At 44.0% G+C, this 25,289-nt stretch overlaps 1 protein-coding gene across 1 annotated transcript in view; it reads left to right on the top strand.

The window, feature by feature from the left end:
* LOC126306808 (prostaglandin reductase 1-like) overlaps positions 1 to 25,289 on the top strand; it is a 78,296-nt gene that overhangs the window by 35,099 nt on the left and 17,908 nt on the right. Inside the window, exon 2 of the mRNA XM_049992068.1 lies at positions 14,850 to 15,173. Within this exon, the coding sequence (XP_049848025.1) occupies positions 14,850 to 15,173 (324 nt within the window). The remainder of the gene's footprint in view (positions 1 to 14,849; positions 15,174 to 25,289) is intronic.

Raw genomic sequence — 25,289 nt, 5'->3', positions numbered from 1 at the left:
AGTGTGTCGCTTTGGATCTGAGGAAATTCTCTCTGGATTCCAGCGGCTATCTGATTTGGTGAAGGTTGCCAGTCTTGCTTACGAGATGAAGGCAGAGCTCACCATCTGTAGCATCGTCGACAGAACCGACTGCGGACCTTTGGTGCAGACCCGGATGGAGGGTCTGAATCAGAGGCTCAGACGGTTTTGCGACCGTGTTGGCTGCAGATTCCTTGACTTGCGCCATAGGGTGGTGGGGTTTCGGGTTTCGCTGAATAGGTCAGGAGTTCACTACACTCAGCTGGCGGCTACACGGGTAGCGGAGGCTGTGTGGCGTGGACTGGGCGGTTTTTTAGTTTAGAAGGCCTCGGGAAAGTACGGGGTGGGCTGCAATGTCAAAGGGTGCATGGCAAATACAGGACGTGCTTGGATCAAGGAAAAGTCGGAATTATAGTTGTAAATTGTTGTATTTGTACTGGAAAAGTCCCTGAGCTTCAAGAGCTAATAGAAAGCACAGAAGCTGATATCGTTATAGGTACAGGAAGCGGGCTAAAGCCTGAAATAAGTTCTGCAGAAATTTTTACGAAGTCTCAGACGGTGTTCAGGAAAGATAGATTAGGCAGAATTGGTGGTGGAGTGTTTGTGTCTGTCAGTAGTGGTTTATCTTGTAGTGAAGTCGAAGTAGATACTCCGTGCGAATTGGTATGGGTGGAGGTTATACTTAACAGCCGAACTAAGTTAATAATTGGCTCCTTCTACCGACCCCCAGACTCCGATGATACAGTTGCGGAACAGTTCAGAGAAAGTTTGAGCCTCGTAGCAAATAAATACCCCACTCATACGGTTATAGTTGGCGGGGACTTCAACCTTCCCTCGATATGTTGGCAAAAATACTTGTTCAAAACCGATGGTAGGCAGAAAACATCTTCCGAGATTGTCCTAAATGCTTTCTCCGAAAATTATTTCGAGCAGTTAGTCCACGAACCCACGCGAATTGTAAATGGTTGCGAAAACACACTTGACCTCTTAGCCACAAACAATCCAGAGCTGATAGAGAGCATCATGACCGATACAGGGATTAGTGATCACAAGGTCGTTGTAGCTAGGTTCAATACCGTTTCTTCCAAATCCATCAGAAACAAACGCAAAATAATTTTATTTAAAAACGCGGATAAAGAGTCACTAGAAGCCTTCCTAAAAGACGATCTCCATTCCTTCCCAACTGACTATGCAAATGTAGACGAGATGTGGCTCAAATTCAAAGATATAGTAGCAACAGCAATTGAGAGATTCATGCCTCATAAATTGGTAAGAGATGGAACGGATCCCCCGTGGTACACGAAACAGGTCCGATCGCTGTTGCAGAGGCAACGGAAAAAGCATGCGAAGTTCAGAAGAACGCGAAATCCCGAAAATTGGCTAAAATTTAGAGACGCGCGAAATTTGGCACGGACTTCGATGGAGATGCCTTTAATAGGTTCCACAACGAAACATTGTCTCGAAATTTGGTAGGAAATCTGAAGAAATTCTGGTCGTATGTAAAGTACACAAGCGGCAAGATGCAGTCAATACCTTCGCTGCGCAGTGCCGATGGTACTGTTACCGACGACTGTGCCGCTAAAGCGGAGTTATTGAACGCAGTTTTCCGAAATTCCTTCACCAGGGAAGACGAATGGAATATTCCAGAATTTGAAACACGAACATCTGCTAGAATGAATTTCTTAGAAGTAGATACCTTAGGGGTTGCGAAGCAACTCAAATCGCTTGATACGGGCAAGTGTTCAGGTTCAGATTGTATACCGATTAGGTTCCCTTCAGATTACGCTGATACAATAGCTCCCTACTTAGCACTCATATACAACCGCTCGCTCACCGATAGATCTGTACCTACAGATTGGAGAATTGCGCAGGTCGCACCAGTGTTTAAGAAGGGTAGTAGGAGTAATCCATCGAACTACAGACCTATATCATTGACGTCGGCTTGCAGTAGGGTTTTGGAGCATATACTGTATTCAAACATTATGAATCACCTTGAAGGGAACGATCTATTGATACGTAATCAGCATGGCTTCAGAAAACATCGCTCTTGTGCAACGCAGCTAGCTCTTTATTCGCACGAAGTAATGGCCACTATCGACAGGGGATCTCAAGTCGATTCCGTATTTCTAGATTTCCGGAAAGCTTTTGACACCGTTCCTCACAAGCGACTTCTAATCAAGCTGCGGGCCTATGGGGTATCCTCTCAGTTGTGCGACTGGATTCGTGATTTCCTGTCAGGAAGGTCGCAGTTCGTAGTAATAGACGGCAAATCATCGAGTAAAACTGAAGTGATATCACGTGTTCCTCAGGGAGCGTCCTGGGACCTCTGCTGTTCCCGATCTATATAAATGACCTGGGTGACAATCTGACCAGTTCTCTTAGGTTTTTCGCAGATGATGCTGTAATTTACCGTCTAGTAAGGTCATCCGAAGACCAGGATCAGTTGCAATGCGATTTAGAAAAGATTGCTCTATGGTGTGGCAGGTGGCAGTTGACGCTAAATAACGAAAAGTGTGAGGTGATCCACATGAGTTCCAAAAGAAACACGATGGAATTCGATTACTCGATAAATAGTACAATTCTCAAGGCTGTCAATTCAACTAAGCATCTGGGTGTTAAAATTACGAACAACTTCCGTTGGAAAGACCACATAGATAATATTGTGGGGAATGCGAGCCAAAGGTTGCTTTTCATTGGCAGGACACTTAGAAGATGCAACAAGTTCACTAAAGAGACAGCTTACACTACACTCGTTCGTCCTCTGTTAGAATACTGCTGCGCGGTGTGGGATCCTTACCAGGTGGGACTGACGGAGGAGATCGAAAGGGTGCAAAAAAGGGCAGCTCGTTTTGTATTATCACGTAATAGGGGAGAGAGTGTGGCAGATATGATACGCGAATTGGGATGGAAGTCATTACAGCAAAGACGTTTTTCGTCGCGGTGAGATCTTTTTACGAAATTTCAGTCACCAACTTTCTCTTCCAAATGCGAAAATATTTTGTTGAGCCCAACCTACATAGGTATGAATGATCATCAAAATAAAATAAGAGAAATCAGAGCTCGAACAGAAAGGTTTAGGCGTTCGTTTTTCTCGCGCGCTGTTAGGGAGTGGAATAGTATGAGATAGTATAATTGTGGTTCGATGAACCCTCTGCCAAGCACTTAAATGTGAATTGCAGAGTAGTCATGTAGCTGTAGATGTAGACATATATCAACGGGGACAGTTGAAAATGTGTGCTCCGACCGGGACTCGAATCCGGGATCTTCTGCTTACTGGCAGACGCTCTATCCAGCTGAGCCACCGATGGTGTAGAGGGTAGTGCGACTGCAGGAATTTATCCCTTGGACGCTCCCCGTGAGAGCCACATTCCCAGCTTAATGTCCACACACTACATTCGTAGTGCCCCTGCCCATTACACTCTTTACTCTTGGCAGACAATCTTACCGAGTCTCGGAAGAGTTCGGGCAAAGCGTGTGCATCCTGCACAGAAGAAGAAGGTCAACGGCCGGTTAGCTTTAACTATATGAAGATGGTATCTATTCTTTCGGATATGTCCGAAAGAACAGATACCATCTTCATATTCTAGAAGGGAGGTCGGTCAGCGTGCGATTGGCTGATTTCTTCTCACAGTCTTCTCTTCCCTGCCGTTCCTGACTAACGTGCCGGTGCTTGACTTTACGCCTTAACTGTGTGAGAGCGTACATTTACATTCATAGTTCAGTGCAGCCTGTTACACACATTTATAATTGAAAATTAATGTTCCGCTGCTTGCTGATGTATTCGAAAGCTTTCTGTGCCTTAAAACATATGAACTGGATTCTGCCTGGTTTGGCATGGTATGGGATGCTCTGCTGAAAAGTATTAAAATGGAATTGCTGTTTATCTATACTGAACAACCACAGTTGTCTCAGTGCAGTCCACCACATAATGATTTCAGCAATTTTTTTAACTTTTAATAATGAATTTAACAATCAGATACGTTTTTCTAGCATTTTTATCGGTTGCTGTAATAGATAAATCATGGTACTTGAACAAAAGTTTTAGTAATTACGATTTCATGAACACTGCTAAATCAGATCGTTTCATTCGTTACAGTAGGCGAATGTCGGCAAATAGACATCCTGAGGTTATGTCATATGGGTCTTGGTTCAAATGGCTCTCATCATTATGGGAATTAACATCTGACGTCATCAGTCTCCTAGAACGTAGAACTACTTAAACGTAACCAGACTAAGGACATCACACACATCCATACATCCACGCCCGAGGCAGGATTCGAACCTGCGACCGTAGCGGTCGCGCGGTTCCAGACCATATGGGTCTGACATCCGTAAGTTATTGTGGTTCTGTCGCTGTCTCTTTGTTTTAATTGCACTCCATTAGTCTTTTAGATACGGCAGGTTATTCGATATGATTTTCAGATTATCTTCCTTTCCTTTAAAGCAATAGTTATGTGATAACTTATTTGACAGATAGAGCAACGATGTTGTATGCCTACAATCAATTTTGTTTATGATGATAAATAAAGCGATCTGACTTAAAAGCATTTTTGGAATCATAATTACATAATGTCCTTAAAAGACATATATAACGCAGCGGGCCCAAAAGATTACAGAATGAAATGAGTGGCCACGTCTACAGTTCTCTTCTAATCCCTGTCGTGAAAAAGGTACGGAGGCGGCGCATTAACAGAAACACTGCAGTGAAGAAGTTTACTGTTTGCTCGGTATGTGAACCCATCAGGCTGGACACTCCCCTCAGACCAGTGAGCAGTTCTAGGCGCCCATCACAGCATGTGTCTCCGTCAAGTTACGGAACAAAAACGACAATTCTTGACTACTACTGCTGACATTATACATTCATAAAGTTCTCTCCAGTTCAGATTATTAACATTTATAAGAGCAATATTAATAGTTTACACTCTACAGTTAATTATTTAATTACAAACCGAAATATCATACGTTAAAGAGAAGCTGAAAACATGAGAAATATTATACACAGGTCGTGTATGAGAAATTTAAGACACAATGCCAATTACAAGATCATTGAGAAAAAATAATTTTGATGTTTCTCACAAACATTCTGGGCCTGTATTCTAGTTGATAGTATTCTGCATACCACGAACTACGAAAGACTGCTCCATTTTGCTGACCACCCACAACAGCTTTTTGAAATTCTTCTAAACAGGATGCAGTCCATTGAGACGAATGAGAGTAATTTCTCATCGTATTTTCTGATTTTTAAACCGTCCCGTTTTCAAAATGATCACTGTATTTATTGCACTGTACACAGAACACAGGCTATTCACCTTTTGGACGCGGATAGGTATCCTTACTGTTCCAAAGTGTTTGCTTTAGAAGAGCTTTTTCTGTGCTTTGCGAACGTTACCTTTCGTGGAAACGATGAACTTTTACTTGAGGGAACCAGGTTTCGGCATTTGCACTGGAGTGTTTGGCAAACAGTGGGGCAACAGGCGCATCCCTCACGCAGTGGACTCACTCCGCCTGTACGCCACGGCCGCTCCGGAAAAGTCCCAGAAAAGCCCTCTTCACGATGGGAAGCAGCAGTCTGCTTTAACGTCCGGTTCTCTTATACAGTAACAAATGCACGTCCAAATATCGGTTAGAGATTTGGTAGGAAGAGTATTTAACATTTTTCGTACTAAATTAATGGCCACACATATCGACAATTATCTCATGGCGTAATAGAAAAGAATATTTGCGAAGTCAGCGTTTTCCATTTTTGACTAGTTTCTTCTGCATGGACCAAGCAACAGTAGAATATTTTATTGATTTATTTTTTATGTGCCCGTAATGGTTACAAGTATGTAATTCATATCCTTTAGCCTTTACCCTCAGCACTATGTTACAAATTTGTGGAATGTAGGAGACTTAGGTAACTTTTTCTCTTATACTATTTTATTGTGATTTTTTCTCCTATGTTATTTTATTGTGATTTGATACATAACACAATACCAATCAATTTCCGTCATTTTCCTTTTCTACTTCTGAGGCTATTCACTTCGCAACAATGAACTTAGAAGACTCCAAGTACGACAGGGAAATCAGCACACACTGTCTTTTATTTCTGTACAAGCAGTTAATGCAGCAGTATATTTCTCACCATATTTCTTTCTGTGACCCATTGCTCTATGCGGAGATTTTATAACAGCCTCAATATTTTTTTGTGTTGTAAGTGATGTTTCACAATAATTTCACCATACATAGTATTCAAATAAAACGTTTGTTACGGCTTTTTATAAATAAAGGAAGGAAAATTTCCGATATATATCGGAATTTTTGTCTTTAAAGTGACTAATTACTTCGGATGTAAGTAGAATTTCTGACTCTCCGGCAATTATCAACGTACCTAATTTCTTCAACCTTCTGTGCTAACGTTTTCAAGTCCATGAAACTCTTGAGGTGTTGGGCAAACATGATCCGCGAACTCTTCGGAGATCAATTCCCTCTACGATGTTAGGTGCTCCTTCCTGCTCTGTATACGACAGACACAAGGTCCTTGCTGCATTTTTCAATCTGTTCATACACTCCCCAATCTGTTCATACACTCCCCAAAGCATTCCTTGTCACCTTATTCCTGCGCGTCAGTTAAATGCCACATCTCCCTAGCTGGGATTCATTGGAAGCAGACCTGCCTGTGTGAACGATCAATTGTTTCCCGTGATGCTATAGCCCTACCCACTCGCTGTAGGAAACTACCTTTCACACAAGGATATTTGCTGAATGCCGACGTTGACCATCCTGCTCTATGTTTATGACTCCTCTATCACTCAGCACCGACAGTGCTGACGTCACAGTTAATGTGAGTTCCACTTGCGCAGCGTTTACCTGAAGACACACCACCACATCACTATCCTCCCATTCCTTAAACAGAATTTTCGAATCACTCAAACGAATAACAAAATGTGCCACCCTGGCTTGCAACCTCTTAGATTGAGACTGGGAAGGAACTTTAGTTCCAGGAATTTAATAAAGGACTCAGTTACTTCCAAAAGTAGCTGAATTGTTGTGCTGCCTGAACTTCATCCTGCTATCCGTCAGAAGCAATCTGAACTGACCCTCCTCATGTCTGAGGAAGCAGTTCGGTCAGCTGAGGCACCGTAGTTGCAGGGGCCTGTCAATGAACGGCAGTGTTGTAGGAGAATACATCCTTCCACAGTGAATCCATCTTCAGAACATTTTTGACAGACATACTGCAACAGCAAACAAGCAAATCGAATACTACATTAGCTACATACGTTCACAACATACAGCCACACTCAGCCTGGTGCAAAGTAATTGGCATCAGTAGCAACATAGGCTGTGGAGTGGAAGCGGCTGGAGGATGTGAAGGTAATGGTAATTTAGCAGTGCTATCACTTATTAATAACACTACTTTCAACGAATCACTGAACTGTGAAGTCAAATTCTCTTTCGATAATTATTTTAGAAGAACACAATAATGTAAGCAAAATCTTACTGTTTCAGAATCAATAATAATAATAATTACCAAAACATGTTACAAGTCTCACAATTAGTAAGGAGGTATAAATCAATAATACTCGAAAGCGTCTAATCAGCGAATTAACACGTCATCCGACAAGATGAATAACATCACATCGTAAGATCATGGCAAGCCGTTAACATAGGTAAGTCTCAGTCGCGAAAGGTATCTTGATACCAGACACAAAATGTGAGAATTTAAGAACAATGTTTTATCAGTACAAACACCAATATGCCAACAAATATTAACCTTGTTACTCAACAATGTGAGTAAAGTCGCTGTGCAGGATGTGCGTGAGTTTTCCTGTCGTTTTCAGCAGACAGCACATTCTAGTTACTGCAAGTATAGTGAACGGGTGGACCAATGACTACATCGAGAAACTTATACAGTTTAATCGTGACATATCTTGTAAGTGAAAACTGACACATGAACATTACACGAACAAGAATATAAGAAAACAGGTCGTGCAAAGAGACGGTTGAGATATTTATAGTCGGTATTCCAATGCTGGACCAATGTGTTATAAAATACAAGCTACAAAATTAGAAATAAAGTTTTAGAGAAAAATTAGCAAACGTTTGACCATATTGCCCTTAGTTGCTTTATAATAAAGGTATTTTAAAAACGTCTTCAGAACTACGGTAGAAGAAACAACAGTCCCATACGAGGGAATACCTGAAAAACGTGCAAGCAGACGGTGTTTCGTTATGTGAGCAAGAATCGGACATAAAATACCGTCAGTAAAATCAATAACTTCTGTATAAACTCTTTCTACCCCTTGATAGCATTCCAAATTGTAAATATGTTTAATTACAGTCCATTGGTGACGTTTTATTTCACTTAAACAGAACGCGTTCGATGACAAAACAAGCATTTTATTGTACTTGCAAAGATGAATTTCAGATACCTTCAACAATTTCAGAAAATGGCTCAGAAAGGTTTTCGCCTCTTGAAAGAAGTGTAAAAGGATGAGATGCACTGTATAAACTAGGTGACAGTAAAAAGTTGCTTGTACTGTGTTCAGTATTGTATTACCTGTAACTGTCTTATGTCCAATATTTTATGGATATTACGAATTACTATACTTCACAAAGGATCAAGAACACCCTGTTCCTAGCATATTAAACGGCCATGATTCTCAGACGAATGCTCACGATTCTGAATCAGAACCATACGTCTGATATGTTCCATTTCGGCAATTAATTTTTGACCCTTTTTTGGGATTTTTCTTTCGAGATATATATTAGTACTCGTCGCACAAACCACCGTCGATTGGTACAGTTTTCTTCCTATTATCATCCATAATAACTTCTTCTCTACAAGGTGATCAAATTTCAAAACTTGCAAATATACTATAATCAAATAATGTCTTGAAAACGACGTACTGTGCAACGTACGAGGGCTATTCGTTTAAGGTTCGATCTAGCGCGAAATGGAAACCATAGTGAAAATGTGAAGCTTTGCATGTATGAGTTGGGCAGTGTCCCTTGTATGTCCTCGAACACTCATGTCACTGTTTCAGGTTCTGATCGCGCAGTGAACACGTAAAGATGCCGAGATAAATAATGCCTCCCGCCAAGTATGAGAGCCTGGTGAGAGTTTTCGCCCGATTTCATGCAGTCCACACATGACTGTCATGCGTTTCCTTCTTCATGACATTTCTCGGCCGCACTCTGCAGGGACAATGAAGACGCTCCTACAGCATTTTCGGTGGGAAATGTTTGATCACCCACCATACTGTTCCCCCTCAGTTTCAGCTATGCCCACATAAACCGCTGGCTATGAACCCAACATTTTGTCACAGACCACAAGCTGCACACCAGTGTAGAGAATTGTCGGAAAGCATAGATGGCATGTTCAAAAATTGTTTAAGAATTTTATATATATATTTTTTACAAAATGAGGTGAAAACAACAGTCTTGATTGCAGATTTGATTTTTGCTTTATTTATTCATGATGCGCATTTCGCTTTAACTAGGCATCTTGAGACTGACCAAGTGTTAGAAAGTGGGTCTTGGGTGTCACGATTAGGGCAACTACAAAAACAGACTTCCCGCGCCTTACACAGAAAAATAAATCCAAGTAACTACGTGCTCACGTCATAAGTAAAAGCTTAACAACCTATAACCTTCTAGGTCCATGTACTAAGACCATTGGATACAAAGCAGGATCAGGCCTGTATATAGTCCATCAGCTGTTAAATACGCTGGAGGCACCGTTCTTCGTTCTCCGGTCTGACACACGCTACTATAGTACAGATACCGTACATTGCATGTGATGAGTCGTGGCCTAAGCTTCTTTATGCTCTCCTTAAAGAACTCCCTCGCCAGCTCCTTCCCTCATTTCAGAACCTCCTCCTTCCCCTGCTCGTCGTTTGAAAATTTAATTCCACTCATGTGTGCCTTCAGGGAGATGAAAAGACGATAACCTGGAGGCACCAAGTCAGGGGAATGCCGAGTGTGATTAAAAAGTCCCAACCAAATGAGCCCAAGAGCGCCTAGGTGGCTAAGACTGTGTGAAGATGGGCGGTGTAGGACAACAAGCACTTTCCTCTCGTCAGCATTCCCCTCATTATGTTTTGGCTTCTTTTGAGAGTACTTTAGGTCCTCACAATATCGTTATGCGTTGGTGATCTCCCCCTCCTCCCAAGTACAAATTGGTCTCAAATAATACGTTTTCAGTCCCAAAACACAGAGGCCATGTTTTTTTGCCCGAAATTGTGGGTTTGATTTTTTTTGACAGATGGGGGAATTGGTGTGACGACACTGTGACGACCGTCCTTTTGTCTAAGGCTTGCAATGAGTACAGCTCAGAAAATTCTGATTTTCCATTTCAAGTCGCTCAAGACACTCGTGGGCGCTATTGAGAAAAATGTTTTCCTTCCAATTCGCTTGCGGGAGCTAGTGACACGATTTTTCTTGTGGTGCTGTTCAGCAGTTTTGGGACCCATCTTGCACAGTTTCCGGTATCCCAGCGTTTCTGTGAGTTACTTGTGTAAGGCAGTTCTTGAGGGCTGTGGGAAACATCGCAGAAATTTCATCCAATCGATCGGCAACTTCACGAACAGTTTCCTCTACTCTTTACACCAATTCATTAGCCAAAATGGAAGATCTTCCACTCTTCTGTTCGTCATGAACAATTGTTCCGTCTCCACTAAACTCCTTACATCAATTAAACAGACTCGTTCTCGTCAGAACACCTTCACAGTAAACCGTTTTGGTTGGCGAAAAAAATTCGGTAAGTATCATTACTCTCGCGACTAGGAAACACAACAACACACGGCTCGCACTTGACGGGATTTCTCACTGAAATCTTCCATACAACTTGGCTCCACAACGTGAGTTTACGTACAACCATGTTCCTGTATCGCTCTCTTTCGCCCCCCCCTCCACCCCTCTATCACTCAATGTTGCCAACCCTCAGAAAACCAAAAATCTCAGTGCACTTACTTTCTGAACATGTCTTGTATGACGAGGGTATTGAGAAGTCGGTACAATGCTACAACAAATGTCTTAAGTCGGAGTTGCGACTATGTAGAGAAGTAGCTGGAAATTATAGCTAACTGATGCAAATAAAATATTTTTTTCTCTATGGTTTCCATTTCGCGACCGATTAGACCTTTGCAGAATAAAAGACCTCGTGCTTTACGCAAAACGTAGTCGGAACTCCTGAAATCCCTCGCTCGTGGCCTCTGTTCTGTCGATCGTGCATCACAGCCCTGGATTCGCTTGTAAATCACGAAAATCCACCGATTCATGACACACAGGAAGATGCCCGGCCTCTGGGCAGATCTGAGAAAGTGAATCCGTGACGGCCAGGGCCTGCACGTCAGTGGGAAACTACGGGCCTGATATCGCGGGCCGAATCCGTGTAAGATGTCCGCTGATCTCGCCCGCGATTTTGGCCCGTCGCCGAAATCCGCTCGTGTAGGACCAGCTATTCGCCTGACTGAAATATTATCGATAGATTGTGCTATTGGAAAAATTACACTGAGATGACAAAAGACATGGGATTGTGATATGCATATACGCAGATTGTGGCAGTATCGCGTACACGAGGTATAAAACGGTAGTGCACTGGCGGAGGCTATCATTTGTACTCAGACTCAAATGGCTCTAAGCACTATGGGACTTAACATGTGAGGTCATCTTTCTCCAAGACATAGAACTACTTAAACCTGACTAACTTAGCACATCACACACATCCATGCCCGGGGCAGAATTCGAACCTGCGACCGTATCAGCAGCGCGGTTCCTGACTAAAGCGCCTAGAACCGCAGGGGCCACAACTGCTGGCTCTACTCAGGCGATTCACGTGAAAAGATTTACGACGTGATTATAACAGCACGACGGCAATTAACGCGGAATGGTAGTTGGAACTAGACGCATGGGGCATTCCATTTCGGAAATCGTTACGGAATTCAATATTCCACGATCCACGGTGTCAAAGTGTGCCGAGAATACCGAACTTACACGCAGACACTCACCACAGACTATGCAGTGGCTGACGGCCTTCGCCGCGCGGGTTTAGCCGAGCAGTCTGGGGCGCTGCAGTCATGGACTGTGCGGCTGGTCCCGGCGGAGGTTCGAGTCCTCCCTCGGGCATGGGTGTGTGTGTTTGTCCTTAGGATAATTTAGGTTAAGTAGAGTGTAAGCTTAGGGACTGACCACCTTAGCAGTTAAGTCCCATAAGATTTCACACACATTTGAACATTTTTTTGCTGACAGCTTTCATTTAACGACTGGCATGGCGGCGTTCTATGCAGTGGCTGACGGTCTTCATTTAACGACAGGGAACAGCGGTGTTTTCGTAGAGCTGTCAGTGGTAATAGACAAGCAACACTACGTGAAATAATCCCAGAAATCAATACGGGACGTACGACGAACGCTTCTGTGAGGACAGTGCGGTAGAATTTGGCTGTAATGGGCTACGGCAGCAGACGACCGAAGCGAGTGCCTTTGCTAACAGCACGAGGCCTGCAGCACCTCTTCTGAGCTCATGACAAGTTGGACGTGACAAGTTGGACGTTTGACGATTGGGAAACCTTGACCTGGGCGTATGTTTCGCGGTTTCAGTTGGTAGGAACTGATGGTAGGATTCGAGAGTGGCGCAGATCCCACGAAGCCATGGACCCAATTGTCAACAAGGCACTGTGCAAGCTGGTGGTGGCTCCATAACGCTGTGGGCTGTGTTTACATGGAATCGGCTGGGTCCTCTGGTCCAATTGAACCGATTACTGACTGGAAATAGTGATGTTCAGCTACTTGGAGATTATTTGCAGCCATTCATCGACTTCATGTTCCTAAACAACGATGAAATTTTTGTAGGTGACAATGCAGCGTGCCACCAAGACACAATTGTTCGTGAGTGGTTTGAAGAACGTTCTGCACAAATCGTGCAAATCATTTGGGCTCCCAGATCGTCCGCCATAATCCCATTGAACATTTATAATACACAAGCGAGAAGTCAGTTCGAACACAAAATCCTGCGGCGGCACTGAACTGTGATTTATTTTCAAAGAATGTTCTTAAGAATTTATTTTATTTACTAGCGGTTCATCAAGAACATTAACACATTTAATCACACTATGTTTGCCAGGGAGTAACTGATGAAATCATAACGAAATTCCTTTTAACAAATGGGAATTTTATTCACTTTAATTGTGCGTAAAAGCATTTTTTGAAAGAAACAGATTTAAAATTATAATCAGAAAGCACCCTCTAAATATCGCATTACAATTTATTCAGAGGCAGAAAGAAACAAGTTTTGACTGTATGAGCTTTCAGGCAGAGAACCTTGCCGCTCCCTTTTGACATGGCCGTAGTTATGACCGCTCGCAACAGCCTCTGAAAGACTGCACTGGTGCAAATCTGCAACACACAATTTACACAAGCAGAGAAACTATGCACCCCGGTAGGAGGGATGGAAATGGTACAAAACACTAAAAATTAAAATATTAACTTTGCCACCGAAGGTGCAACCTGATTTTAACTTCTAAGAAAAATCTTACGGTGAAATGGTGGCAACTTTATATACTAAAATGATCATTTAAATAAACGTCCATAAAATACAATCTTATATAAAATTCTACAAGGTTGGCCAAACAAATTAAGATGTTCTACAGTACACTGATACCGCCTCTCAAGGTGACAGGCAAGATCAAAATATATTTGAGGAATTAGGCCGTTACAATTCAAGTAATGAATTCGTTAACACACCAAATCCGACAAACATGACTGAGGCAGCTCCGAACGACAGACAGACACGACAGACACTAACTGCCTAACAAATACGGTCGAGAGACAGACGAGCAAACTGGAGGCGAGAGACTGACCAAGAAAACAAGTAGAATTCAACAAGAGTAAATGAAACAAGATATCACCAATCACTTAACTTCTAATAAACTGCGATTTCTCGAGAAGACCAGGCGCAGCACCCCCAAATCGCTCTCCCGAACTGTCCGCTGCCAGCAGCTTCAACGGACGCAGGAAGGCTCGCCGATCTCCCGTCTCACGGCATCGCAGCTCGTACCGGCCAGACCGATATCGCGGTTTGACTCCGGTTGCTCTCGTGTCGACCGCCGAAGCCACTACCCCTCGCTATACGCCGCGGCCCACTGGACTCACGTGGCGACCTCACATGCGCCGACGTTCAAGACGGACAAGTCATCTTGTGTGTCAGCGCGCGACCGACCAACCGATGGATCCAACCGCCAATGACCGTTGCCTCAGCCAGCTCGAACAGACTGGCGGCCTAACGCGCAGACTCAGATTCAGGAACTAAGCGCCGACCGGGTGACCACTCGCTGAGTTCTTTTACTGGCGGAGTGGAAAGACTCTCATTTTGCTGGCTTTACAGGGTGATCCGAAAGACAGACATACTAGCACTCCGAACGACAGACAGACATTAACTGCCTAACAAATGCGGACGAGAGACTGACCCACTGGCGAGCTCATAGCGCCCCTTAAATGCACGTGAACAGGCTACCTTTCCCCTTTCCCACCAAGGGAGACACCAAAGCTGCGATTGCCACAGCTGCGCCACCGCCAGAAACGGAGGGCGACTGCTTCACACAAAGCGCTGCGGCGCGCTCTTCAAAACAGCAATTTTTTACCACGGCTCAGGCACTTTCTCTATTATGGAAGACGCTAGAGGCAGGATGTCTCAATATTTCTGCAGGGGACTTCCCGCGATTTGTTGAGTCCGTGCCACGTCGAGTTGCGACACTACGCCGGGCAAAAGGAGGACGGACACGATATTTGGAGGTATCCCATGACTTTTGTCTGTCCTGGCATGCTGTAGCCTGCGGTGCGGCGTGTGCCGGCAGGTGGCGCTGATCGTGCAGAGCCGGTGCGCCGAGTTCCCGGTGGGGCGCTACCTGGTGGGCGACCTGGGCTGGCGCTCGGCCACGGTGCTGGACCCCCGGCGGCCGCCCCCGCGGCCCGGCGCCACGCCCACGCGCCTGCTGCCCGCCGACTGGGCGGCGCCCTACTCGCTGGCGCTGGGCGCGCTCGGCCGCCCCGGCGTCTCCGCCTACTTCGGCTTGCTCGAGCTGGGCCGCCCCAAGCACGGCGACGTCGTCGTCGTCAGCGGCGCCGCCGGAGCCGTCGGCTCGCTCGTCGGCCAGATCGCTCGCATCCACGGCTGCAAGGTAATCTCTCCACCACCGCGCCTCGAAACAAATTTGCACGCCTAAGAATGTACTGTCCGTTTCTTTCCTAAAGCACTCAAATATACCGTTCCTCGAGTTGTAAAACTACCGTAGGCTACCGTAGACTGCCGTAAGGAAACGTAGACAACGGTAGTTTTCCTAGCATCTTTGTTTGGTTTATGCCGTACCCACTTTACCTGTATGGTAGATGTGTTGTATACTTACCAGGCGTTACTTTCTTTGCGTATACGATCAATGTCTTACGAGATTCCCCTGAAGCAGTGGACCGTCTAGGAACTGAGTCAGGATATATAAAGAGTCGGGTAATCTATGGACATTTTTATTCTACATAGTTACACGCCGGTCTGTTAATTAAAAGTAAACAGTATTTACAGCATAGGCTTAGATGGAAAGGGGCAACGGCCTTGCCGGAGTGGATACACCGGCTCCCGTGGGATCACCGAAGTTACGCGCTGCTGGGGGTGGCCGGCACATGGATGGGTGACCTTCCAGGCCTCCATGCGCTGTTGCCATTTTTCGGGGTGCACTGAGCCTCGTGATGCCAATTGAGGAGCTACTCGACCGAATAGTAGCGGCTCCGGTCAAAGAAAACCATCATAACGACCGGGAGAGTGGTGTTCTGTTCACACGCCCCTCGTATCCTCATCCTCAACTGAGGATGACACGGCGGTCGGATGGTCCCTACGAGCCACTTGTGGCCTGACGACGGAGTGCTTAGATGGAAAAGGAATAGTGCGTATTGGTGGAAAAAGGATAGAATGAGTACGATTTGTTGATGATACGGTATTAGTGGCGGAAAGTAAATAAAATGCTAAAAGATCTAACCGATGCTTGTGTATAATATGAGATGAGAATCAGTACAGCAGAAACAAAGAGTATGGTGCTTGGCAAAGGAACGAGATTGGCACATGTTAAGACAGGACGAGATGTTATTAGCCAAGTGAGAGCATTTAAATATCTTGGAAGTACGATTACTGAAGACTTGAGATGCCATCAGAAGGTGAAAACTCGCATTGCTATAGCGGAGGAGGCATTCAATAGAAAGAGGAAATTATTATGTGACAGAATGGATAAAGGTCTGAACAAAAAACTTGACAAGTTTTTGACTGGAGAGTGAGACGCCATGTGGTAGAAACGTTGACACTGTGACGAGGGGAGTGCCTGATAACAGACAGTATGGAAGGTCTAGTTCGTGGGAGGAGATTGAGAGGAAGGAGGAGATACAAGATGATAGTCGACATAAAGGGAAGTGGAAATTGCACGGACCTTAAGAGGATGGCAGAAACAGGAAAGCTTGAAGAGTTAACACGTGAAAACTTGCCTTTGGCCAGAACACAGATGATGATGATTATAGCACCTATGAGTGGCATTCAACAAGTAATGCAACACATTTTTTCTCGCCTAATTTCGGATGAAAAAAATGCGGAATTTGATGTCGGACATTGTGCAATATTCCCATCTCAGCCCCTCTAGTTTCACGAAATTTTGATAGATGACAGCACCATACGTAGCCTTCAAAATGGCGTCTGTAATGGAGGTGCGTTCCAAGTAGGGAGCTGTCACTAAGTTTCTTTTGGCGGAAAACCAGAGCAATGCAGATATTCACAGGCGCTTGCAGAATGTCTTCGGAGACCTGGTAGTGAACAAAAGCACAGTGATTCGTTGGGAGACACGCCTGTCATCGTCGCAACAAGGTCGCGCAAACCTGTCCGATCTGCCACGTTTGCCGGTCTCAGACAATTGTGTCATGTGCAATGTTGGAACGTGAACATACTCTCATTCGAGGTGATCAACAGGTCACAAACACTTCGCTGCACAACTGGGCGTCTCTGTTGTTAGTGTTGACACGTTTGTCCACCAGTTGGGGTACTCAAAGGTGTGTGCCTGCTGTGTCCCTCGTCTAAGACAAGGCTATAAAAGACCAGTGAAGGACCATCTGTGCGAAATTGCTTGAGCGATACGAGGCTGATCATGACAATTTTTTGTAGTATATCGTGAAGGCGATGAAATATGGCTTGATCACTTCGAACCGGAAACAAAACGGCGATCCATGTAGTGGCTCCACGCCACCACCATTAGCCGGTAAAGTGATGGCGACGGTCTTCTGGGACTATGAAGGGGTTATTCTGTTTGATGTCCTCCCTCATGGTGCAATGATTAACTCTGAAGCGTTCTGTGCTACCTTCAAGAAATTGAAGAAACGACTGCACCGTGTTCGTCGCCACAAAACTGCCAACGAACTTCTCCACGGCAACCTAGAACCTCACACAAGTCTGCTCACCCGAGAGGCGCTCACAAAACTTCATTGGGCTGTTCTTCTTTATCCACCCTGCAGCCCGGCTCTCTCATCATCTTACTTCCATCCGTTTGGCCCAATGTAGTGTGCACTCCGGGGGTAGCAGTACATAATGATGGGGAGGTTACTGATGCAGCAGGGCTCTGGCTCCGACGTCGACCAGAAGAGTGGTACCATGCGGACACAAGGGCGTTCCCAGTAAAGTGGCGTAAGGTCATCGCATTGATCAGAATTTACGTTGAAAAATAGGTTTGCAGCCAAAAAAGTGGGGAATAATATGGCGTATTGGAATCCTGAATGAAACCAACCTGCTTACTTACTGACAACCCTCGTACTTCAACACGTCACTTGATACAAAGTAATGTACACATCCGCCTGTTAAAAGATATGTACGCGTGTCGGCATCACGTTTGGAGGTTATACTGCAGTCGCCTCTGCAGAGGGATACGAAATCTTTGAAGCACTTCTGGATCATCTCGTAAATCTTGACACCACTGTACAATTTGCTGCTCCAGTTCTACAGCCGTATCAGTGGGAGTCCTATACAGTTGACTTCTAAGATGACTCCACACGGAAAACTCCAAAGGATTGAGATCAGGTGATCTTGGAGGCCAAGGTACAGTTTTCGTTTGACACCCCCGTCGTGGGCGGTATGGCGCGTTGGACGTGTTATATCAATAACAGAAAGTGCCTGTGTCCCATCTAGCATATCAAGTTGCGCTAGGTAATGTAGGCCGTGAGTGAAATTTGAGCCCAATTACGCAAACACTTCATCGGAAAGTTAACAGTTCAAAAGCATTTCTACTGGCTAAGACAATATTTTATACTGAAGACAGAGGAGGCTCGTAACCATACATTTGCCGTTACCTCGCAAACGGCTTGTATGTGGATCGATGTTTACCGAAATGCTTTTCTTCTGCTATCGCTTAGTTTCACAGCGCCAGTGATTAATATTAATTGTGATCCACCATGCACATAAAAGGGACAATCAAATAAAAACGAGGCAGTTTGCAAAAAATGTCAGTAAACCGTTTATTATTTGAAAATGACTGATGTCACAAAAAGTCATACGACAGCGATATGCGCCGGCCGGTGTGGCCGAGCGGTTCTAGACGCTTCAGTGTGGAACCGCACGGCTGCTACGGTCGCAGGTTCGAATCCTGTCTCGGGCAAGGACGTGCGTGATGTCCTTAGGTTAGTTAGGTTTAAGTAGTTCTAAGTTCTAGGGGACTGGTGACCTCAGATGTTCAGTCTCATAGTGCCCAGAGCCATTTGAACCATTTTGAACCAGCGATATGCACATGTACAGATGGTGACAGTTTCATGTGCACTGTCAAAGCTGTCATTTGTACTTAGGTGATGAAATGAAAAGGTTTCCGACGTGACTATGGCCGCACGACGGGAGTTAACAGACTCTGGTTGCAGAATGGTAAATAGAGCTAGATGCATGGAACATTCCATTTCGGAAATCGTTAGAGAATTCAGTATTCCGAGATAAAGTGCCAAGAGTGTGCCGAGAATATCAAATTTCAAGCGTTACGTCACCACAGACAACGCAGTGGCCGATGGTCTTCACTTAACGACCGAGAGCAGCGGCGATTGCGTAGATTTGCCACTGCTAACAGACAAGCAACACTGCTTGAAATAACTGCAGAAATCAAAGCGGGACGTACTACGAACGTACCCGTTAAGACATGCGGCGACACTTGGCTTTAATGGGCTATGGCAGCAGTCGACGGACGAGAGAGCCTTTTGTAACAGCGCGACGGCTGCAGTACCTCTTCTGGGCGCGTGACCACATTGGTTGGACCCTAGACGCTGATGGTAGGGTTCGAGCGTGGCGCAGACCCCACGAAGCCAAGGACCCAATTAGCCAACAAAGCATTGTGCAAGCTGGTAGTGGCTCCATAACGGCGTGGGCTCTGTTTACGTGGAACTGACTGTGTCCTGGTTATGTTCGGCTATTTGGAGGTCATTTGCAGCCACTCATGGACTTCATGTTCCCAAACACCGATGAAATTTTTAGGGAGACGATAGGCATTTCACGGGGGCGCAGCTGTTCACGATTAGTGTGAACATTCTGGACAATTCGAGCAAAAGATTTGTCCAACCTGATCGTCCGATATGAATCCCATCGAACATTTATGAGACGTAACCGAAAGGTCGGTTGATGCACAAAATCCTGCACCGGCAACCCTTCCGGAATTGTTGACAGTTACAGAGGCAGCGTGCCTCAATATTTCTGTAAGGAACTTTCAACTACATGTTGAGTCCATGCCACATCGAATTTCTGTTTTACGCCAGGCAAAAGGAGGTCCAACACGATATTAGGAGGTATCCTTGACTTTTGTCACCTCAATGTAATCGCCATTAACTGGTAACCCATTTATCCCACTGTGAGGCAAAATGGTCAACGCCTTCATCGAAAAATGTTTGCGGTTGCCTATGAAACTGTTATTGTACTCAGATGTGCACCTCTTCGTCCGAACCTAATCGCCGACCACGAATGTCTTTCTTAGGGCCATCAAAAATATGAAATCGCATGGGGAAAGATCGGGATTGTATGGAGGATATGTAAGGCTTACAAGCTAAGCTCCTGCAGCGCAGTCGAAACAGTTTTGCCAACATGTGGGCGAGCATTATCCTTGCAACAGAATGATGCCGACCGTCAACAATCCTCGGTGTTCGGAAGCCCTGCGTTGCCAACAGCCAGGCTCAGGTCCCGTCGTTACTATGGTTTACCACCGCAGGTTCAAAAGAAATTAAACGAAAAGTCGCCCCATTAAAATCCGGCCTGGATAGTTACTTCCCCGAACATTCGCCTTTACAGGTTCGGAAGTAGTGGCTCGTAATTGTGACACTTTCAGACCACGTGTCATTTCTGCTTTGGTCACTGTAGCTCAATATTTCCATGCCAGCTTCGCTGTAATTCAAAAATTTTAACTTTCAATCACTCGTCAACGTTGATTACAAATTTCTGTTTCCATTAAGGCCAGAGAGAACGTGTCATGTCGCTAATTAACATTACTGGATGACCGAATGAAAGTGCTCTGTAATTCAAATGTGCGTACGGAAAACGATTACGCCACTGCTGATTCATGTGCTGTCGTTGCGATTTCCCTGATTACGATTTATTTTATTTTAATTTTTAGTTTTGGCTGTTAGAATAGCACGGGTGTGATATTTGTGACACGCACGCTGGTGCGTCATGTTTGCTAAATTCCCGTTTTCAAATGGTTGTTTAGTCTGATTAAAAGCCGAAGCAGTAACTAATTATGTATTTCACTCTAATTTGTAATTTAACTGTTAAAATTAACGAGATTTTAATAAGCGCATTTAAAGGCACCTCCATCTCCAGTTAGTATCTTTTTTCTCTACGAATATCAAACGTGGTGGAAGTTTAAGAAGGGGCAGTTAATAAAACAAGGAAGATACTATGCTTACGAGTGTTTGCTACAGAAACAAATTTAGCTGACAACGGAAGTTTTTATGAAATTCTTTCTTCGCCTAAATCGTGCTTTATAAAAATAAAACAAATTGTTACAAAAAAGTAATGACTAATAAATTTATTTACTCCACTCTTCTTCCACAGTACTCCCAAACTGAGGTTTTGGGTTTCTAGACTTAAAACTGTTTCGTACCTAGTGTTCGTAAATGTAAATACTATCTCGTTCTAGATAGTGCTCAAAGTGACATTTGAAGCTGTTTTTGTAGAAATGGTCCATCGCACTGAAAATGTAGTTTCGTCTCTGTGGCACTTAGTTCCAAATATAATAAAGAAATATATGATTACTGAATATAGCTTGTTTCGACGATCTCCTCTGTGATAATCGCACTAACAAAGACCAAATGTCTACGAATAGTCTTTTATCAGAAATACATTTTTATAATTAAGATGATCATGAACAATACGATCTGTTGTGAAATTTTTACTGTTGATTAGTAAGTTTCTGAAAATGCAAAGATTGTCCAGGAAAAGGATTAATTGTTAAGAAATTAGCAAAACGGGTTGTACAAGAATTTTGACTCTCAAAAGAAATGGTTTATCCCAGAATGCTATACAGTATCAGACCTTACAAAATGCTGAGAAAGTTGTTTTTACTTTTAATCCTCTTACATACTGGACCAGCAAGCCATAGCTTCGTTCACCTATCCATAATTTCAAACAGATATGCAACCGTTTGCGAAAAGTTGATTACCATTCTTCATGGTGCCCGGGCTGTATAGCGAATCAACGACGCAGAGGATGACTTAAGTTTTGGGTCTTAGGCGGTGGCTGCAGGCATAAATGTTCTCAAAAGATACCATAGCTAATATCGAAAGCGGAATACGTGTTTTGTTAAATCCAGCTGCAGATGCCTAGAAAATATGCCAGGATATTACTTCGGAGCAAGTCACCTTGACATAAAATCCTTAGGAAGAATCAGTGAAATGACATGCTTCTTCTTTCAACATAGAAGTGCAATCCTTTAACGAGTTTCATTCCTTTAATTACAAAACAAAAAGACGTCATATTAGAGCCAAAAAAGATAAGTAAAGTTTATCCTGATACCCCTCAGCTTTCGGCTTCAAAGTAAGTAACAATCAAGGAAAGGCTTCTTCTGAAGAAAAGACTTGAAAACTTGCTACTACGAATGAATTATTAGCCAAATGACACGAAACAGGCGATTGTCCAGTGAGATTGCCTTATATTTATCCAAATACCTGCCGCGTAACTGAAGAACTTACAATTACATAAAATACTCTGTTTACTTTTTTAAAAGTTTCACATTAAGTCCTAGTGACATGATTAGTTATCGTGCAGTTACACTCTTCAATACAGTTTCTAAAGAAGAAGTGATGTGACCAGCTGATGGTATCTCCGCAGATGGGTAAATCAGATTTGTTTGGACTCTGTCCCGCTCTTAGTCTGAATGCGACATTTCATTTCATGGATGTAAACAGTTACCCAATTTCCCAAGAAAGGAACCAGATCTCTTGCAGTACAAATAAGGAAGTAAAAACATCGCATCTGCCATTTTTGCGAGCAATATTTTTTTAATTTCATATTTTTATACAAACGAAAATTGTATGTCATCTGTTTGATAAATTCATAACTGAATCACAAATTAACGTTCGTCATTGAGCATATGGTACAGTGATATTCAAGTTATATCATTTGGAGCGTGAGCGGGAACGTTGGAGTTGTACACCAACATTTTATGGTCAGATGAAGATTACCACTAACAGTAATTTCTTTTTTTCGTTAATCTCGTGTGAGAAACTACTCTTGTAAAATTAAGAATTGTGTTCTTCACTTACTGATGATCTGAGAGCGGTTGTAGCTTCTCTCTCTCTCTCTCTCTCTTTCTCTCTCTCTCTCTTTTCTTTTTATATCGTGAATTAGCTACTTGAAAACAGAATCGCAGCTCCGATGCATGTTGGAATGTAAAATATTGTGACTGAGGGCATGTATTGCAAGTTAAACAATTTTTAACGTAGAAGATTTACGCGATAAAAAGTGTGGTAACATCTGGTAACTTTTTGACAAACTATCAGAATGGTACAAATGCTAGCACACATCTCGTGAGACGGGAACGTGTAGTAGCCTTTGACTACACGAGTGATGAATAACAGCCAGTCATTCACACCATGAAAATACGTGGGAGTAACAATGAATACAAACATGATGTGGAACGATGACGTAAAATTAATAGTTGTAGACATTGCAAATACAAAATTTCGGTTCATCACTAGGAGACTGAAACAATGCTGTTTTTCTAGGAAATAGATCGCTTGTAAAACACCTGTACAGCCAGTACGAGCAAATTGTCCAAGTGTGTGGGATTCATACAAGGACGGAATGGCAAGAAACATCGAATTTGTACGCAGAAGAGGGGCACAGATTTGTTTGACCACCGGTGAAGCATAACAGAAATACTGGAAAAACATAATTCGTAGAACAGGTTTTCAGAGTAAAGACTCTCGATAAATACTGTATAGATAGTAAAGGTAAATCTAGGCTAATAAAATTATATTAACTAAACGAAACTCTTCTTTTGCTTTGTTTCACAAAATTTTATTATTTTGTAGCGACATGGGTTTGACAGATTCCAAAACAAAACGAAAATTCTCTTAAAGTGCCTGTGTTCCCTTGGTCTCCCTTACCTCGGAAAATGCCATAGTTCACTGTGGCACACAATTCTGCACATCTTTAATGGACCATACGGCAAGGTGGTAAGTTCGTATGGTACCAAACTGCTGAGGTCATCGGTCCGCAGGCTTACACACTACTTAATCTAACTTAAACTAACTTGTGCTACGGACAACACCCACGCCCATGCCCAAGGGAGGACTCGAACCTCCTATGGAGAGAGCCGTGCGAACCGTGGCAAGGCGCCTGAGACCGAGCGGCTACCCCGTGCGGCGAGTCTGGACAGTAGGTGACTGCGGCGTATAGTGTGGTTAGCCGAGTCGCGATTTTACCTCTTTTCAGATGATGCAAGGTGTCGATTACAACGACGACCCAATAAGCCGTTCAACAATCAGTGTTCCTTTTTTTTTGAGGGGGGGGGGGGCGATGAGTGGGTAGTTCACGCTGGAGGTGGTTCTGTTGTTATTTGGGGATGTTTTATGTACTGTGACTCTTGCGGACTCATTCAGGATACTGAGAACATGAATCACCATTTATTTCAAATTCCCGGTGACCAAGAGTTGCCTTGCTTTCTTCATCTTCGTGATAAACATGCTGCAAACTCTGCTGCCTTCCAACATGATAACAGCCCTGGTCATACGACTGCATGCACACGGCCCCAGATTGATAATCACTTAGGCGCTGCATTGCAACGTTACTGACCCGCTGAAAGCCAGGCGCACACCGGGACGCATCCAGCGAAGGGCAGGGCAGGGCAGGGCAAGGCTTCTGTAGCTTACAGGTGTAAATGTAACAGCGAAAACTGAGGCGTAAGACAGGGCCGCAGAGTGCCTGCTTCCGCCTTTGCCGTGGTGTCCGGGACACAGTTTACTGCGCATGGGCCATAACGCTGAACGGGAGGCATACAGACCACATGCTCTCGCAGGGTGGGCGCAACGATAGAAACTGCCTCCCTATACCGCACACACTATGTGGTGAAGTATTTCCTTCGTTGCACGGTCCTGTCCCGCCCTTAGTCGGCTGTGTCCTAATGTGTACCTGACACGATGCTACAGAAACTGTCTGGCAATGTTAGAACAGCAGATGAAATCTAGCAATAAAAATCCTTTCAATTTCGTCACTCAGTGGCATGTCAATGTTAATGCATGTTTTCAACTGGATTTGGGACACTGGAAGTAATTTGTGGACAATCTTTCACGCGCGAATTGAAGTCACTATCAAGGACAGAGCCTGTCTTACACGATATTAGCGCAGAATAGAGAATATACAGAACGGAAACTTGGCTGAAATCCGTGCTCCAAAATTTATCGTGCAAGTGTGAAACCTGCCATATTGAAACAGAGTATCCGGCCGGAGTGGCCGTGCGGTTCTAGGCGCTACAGTCTGGAACCAAGCGACCGCTACGGTCGCAGGTTCGAATCCTGTCTCGGGCATGGATGTGAGTGATGTCCTTAGCTTAGTTAGGTTTAATTAGTTCTACGTTCTAGCCGACTGATGACCTCAGAAGTTAAGTCACATAGTGCCCAGAGCCATTGGAAACAGAGTAAACACCTGTGGCTGAAACTAAACGCGAACGGGTACGCTTTGTTTGTTTTATTAATTGTGCATTTTAGTTGCTGGGCTTTCCCACAAGTAAACAGTTGTTTGATGTATTGTTTAAGTTAGA

The sequence above is a fragment of the Schistocerca gregaria genome, chromosome 1 (assembly GCF_023897955.1).
Source record: "Schistocerca gregaria isolate iqSchGreg1 chromosome 1, iqSchGreg1.2, whole genome shotgun sequence".
Taxonomy (NCBI): domain Eukaryota; kingdom Metazoa; phylum Arthropoda; class Insecta; order Orthoptera; family Acrididae; genus Schistocerca; species Schistocerca gregaria.
The sequence above is the reverse complement of the archived record's forward strand: the minus strand, read 5'-3'. Positions and strand labels throughout refer to the sequence as shown.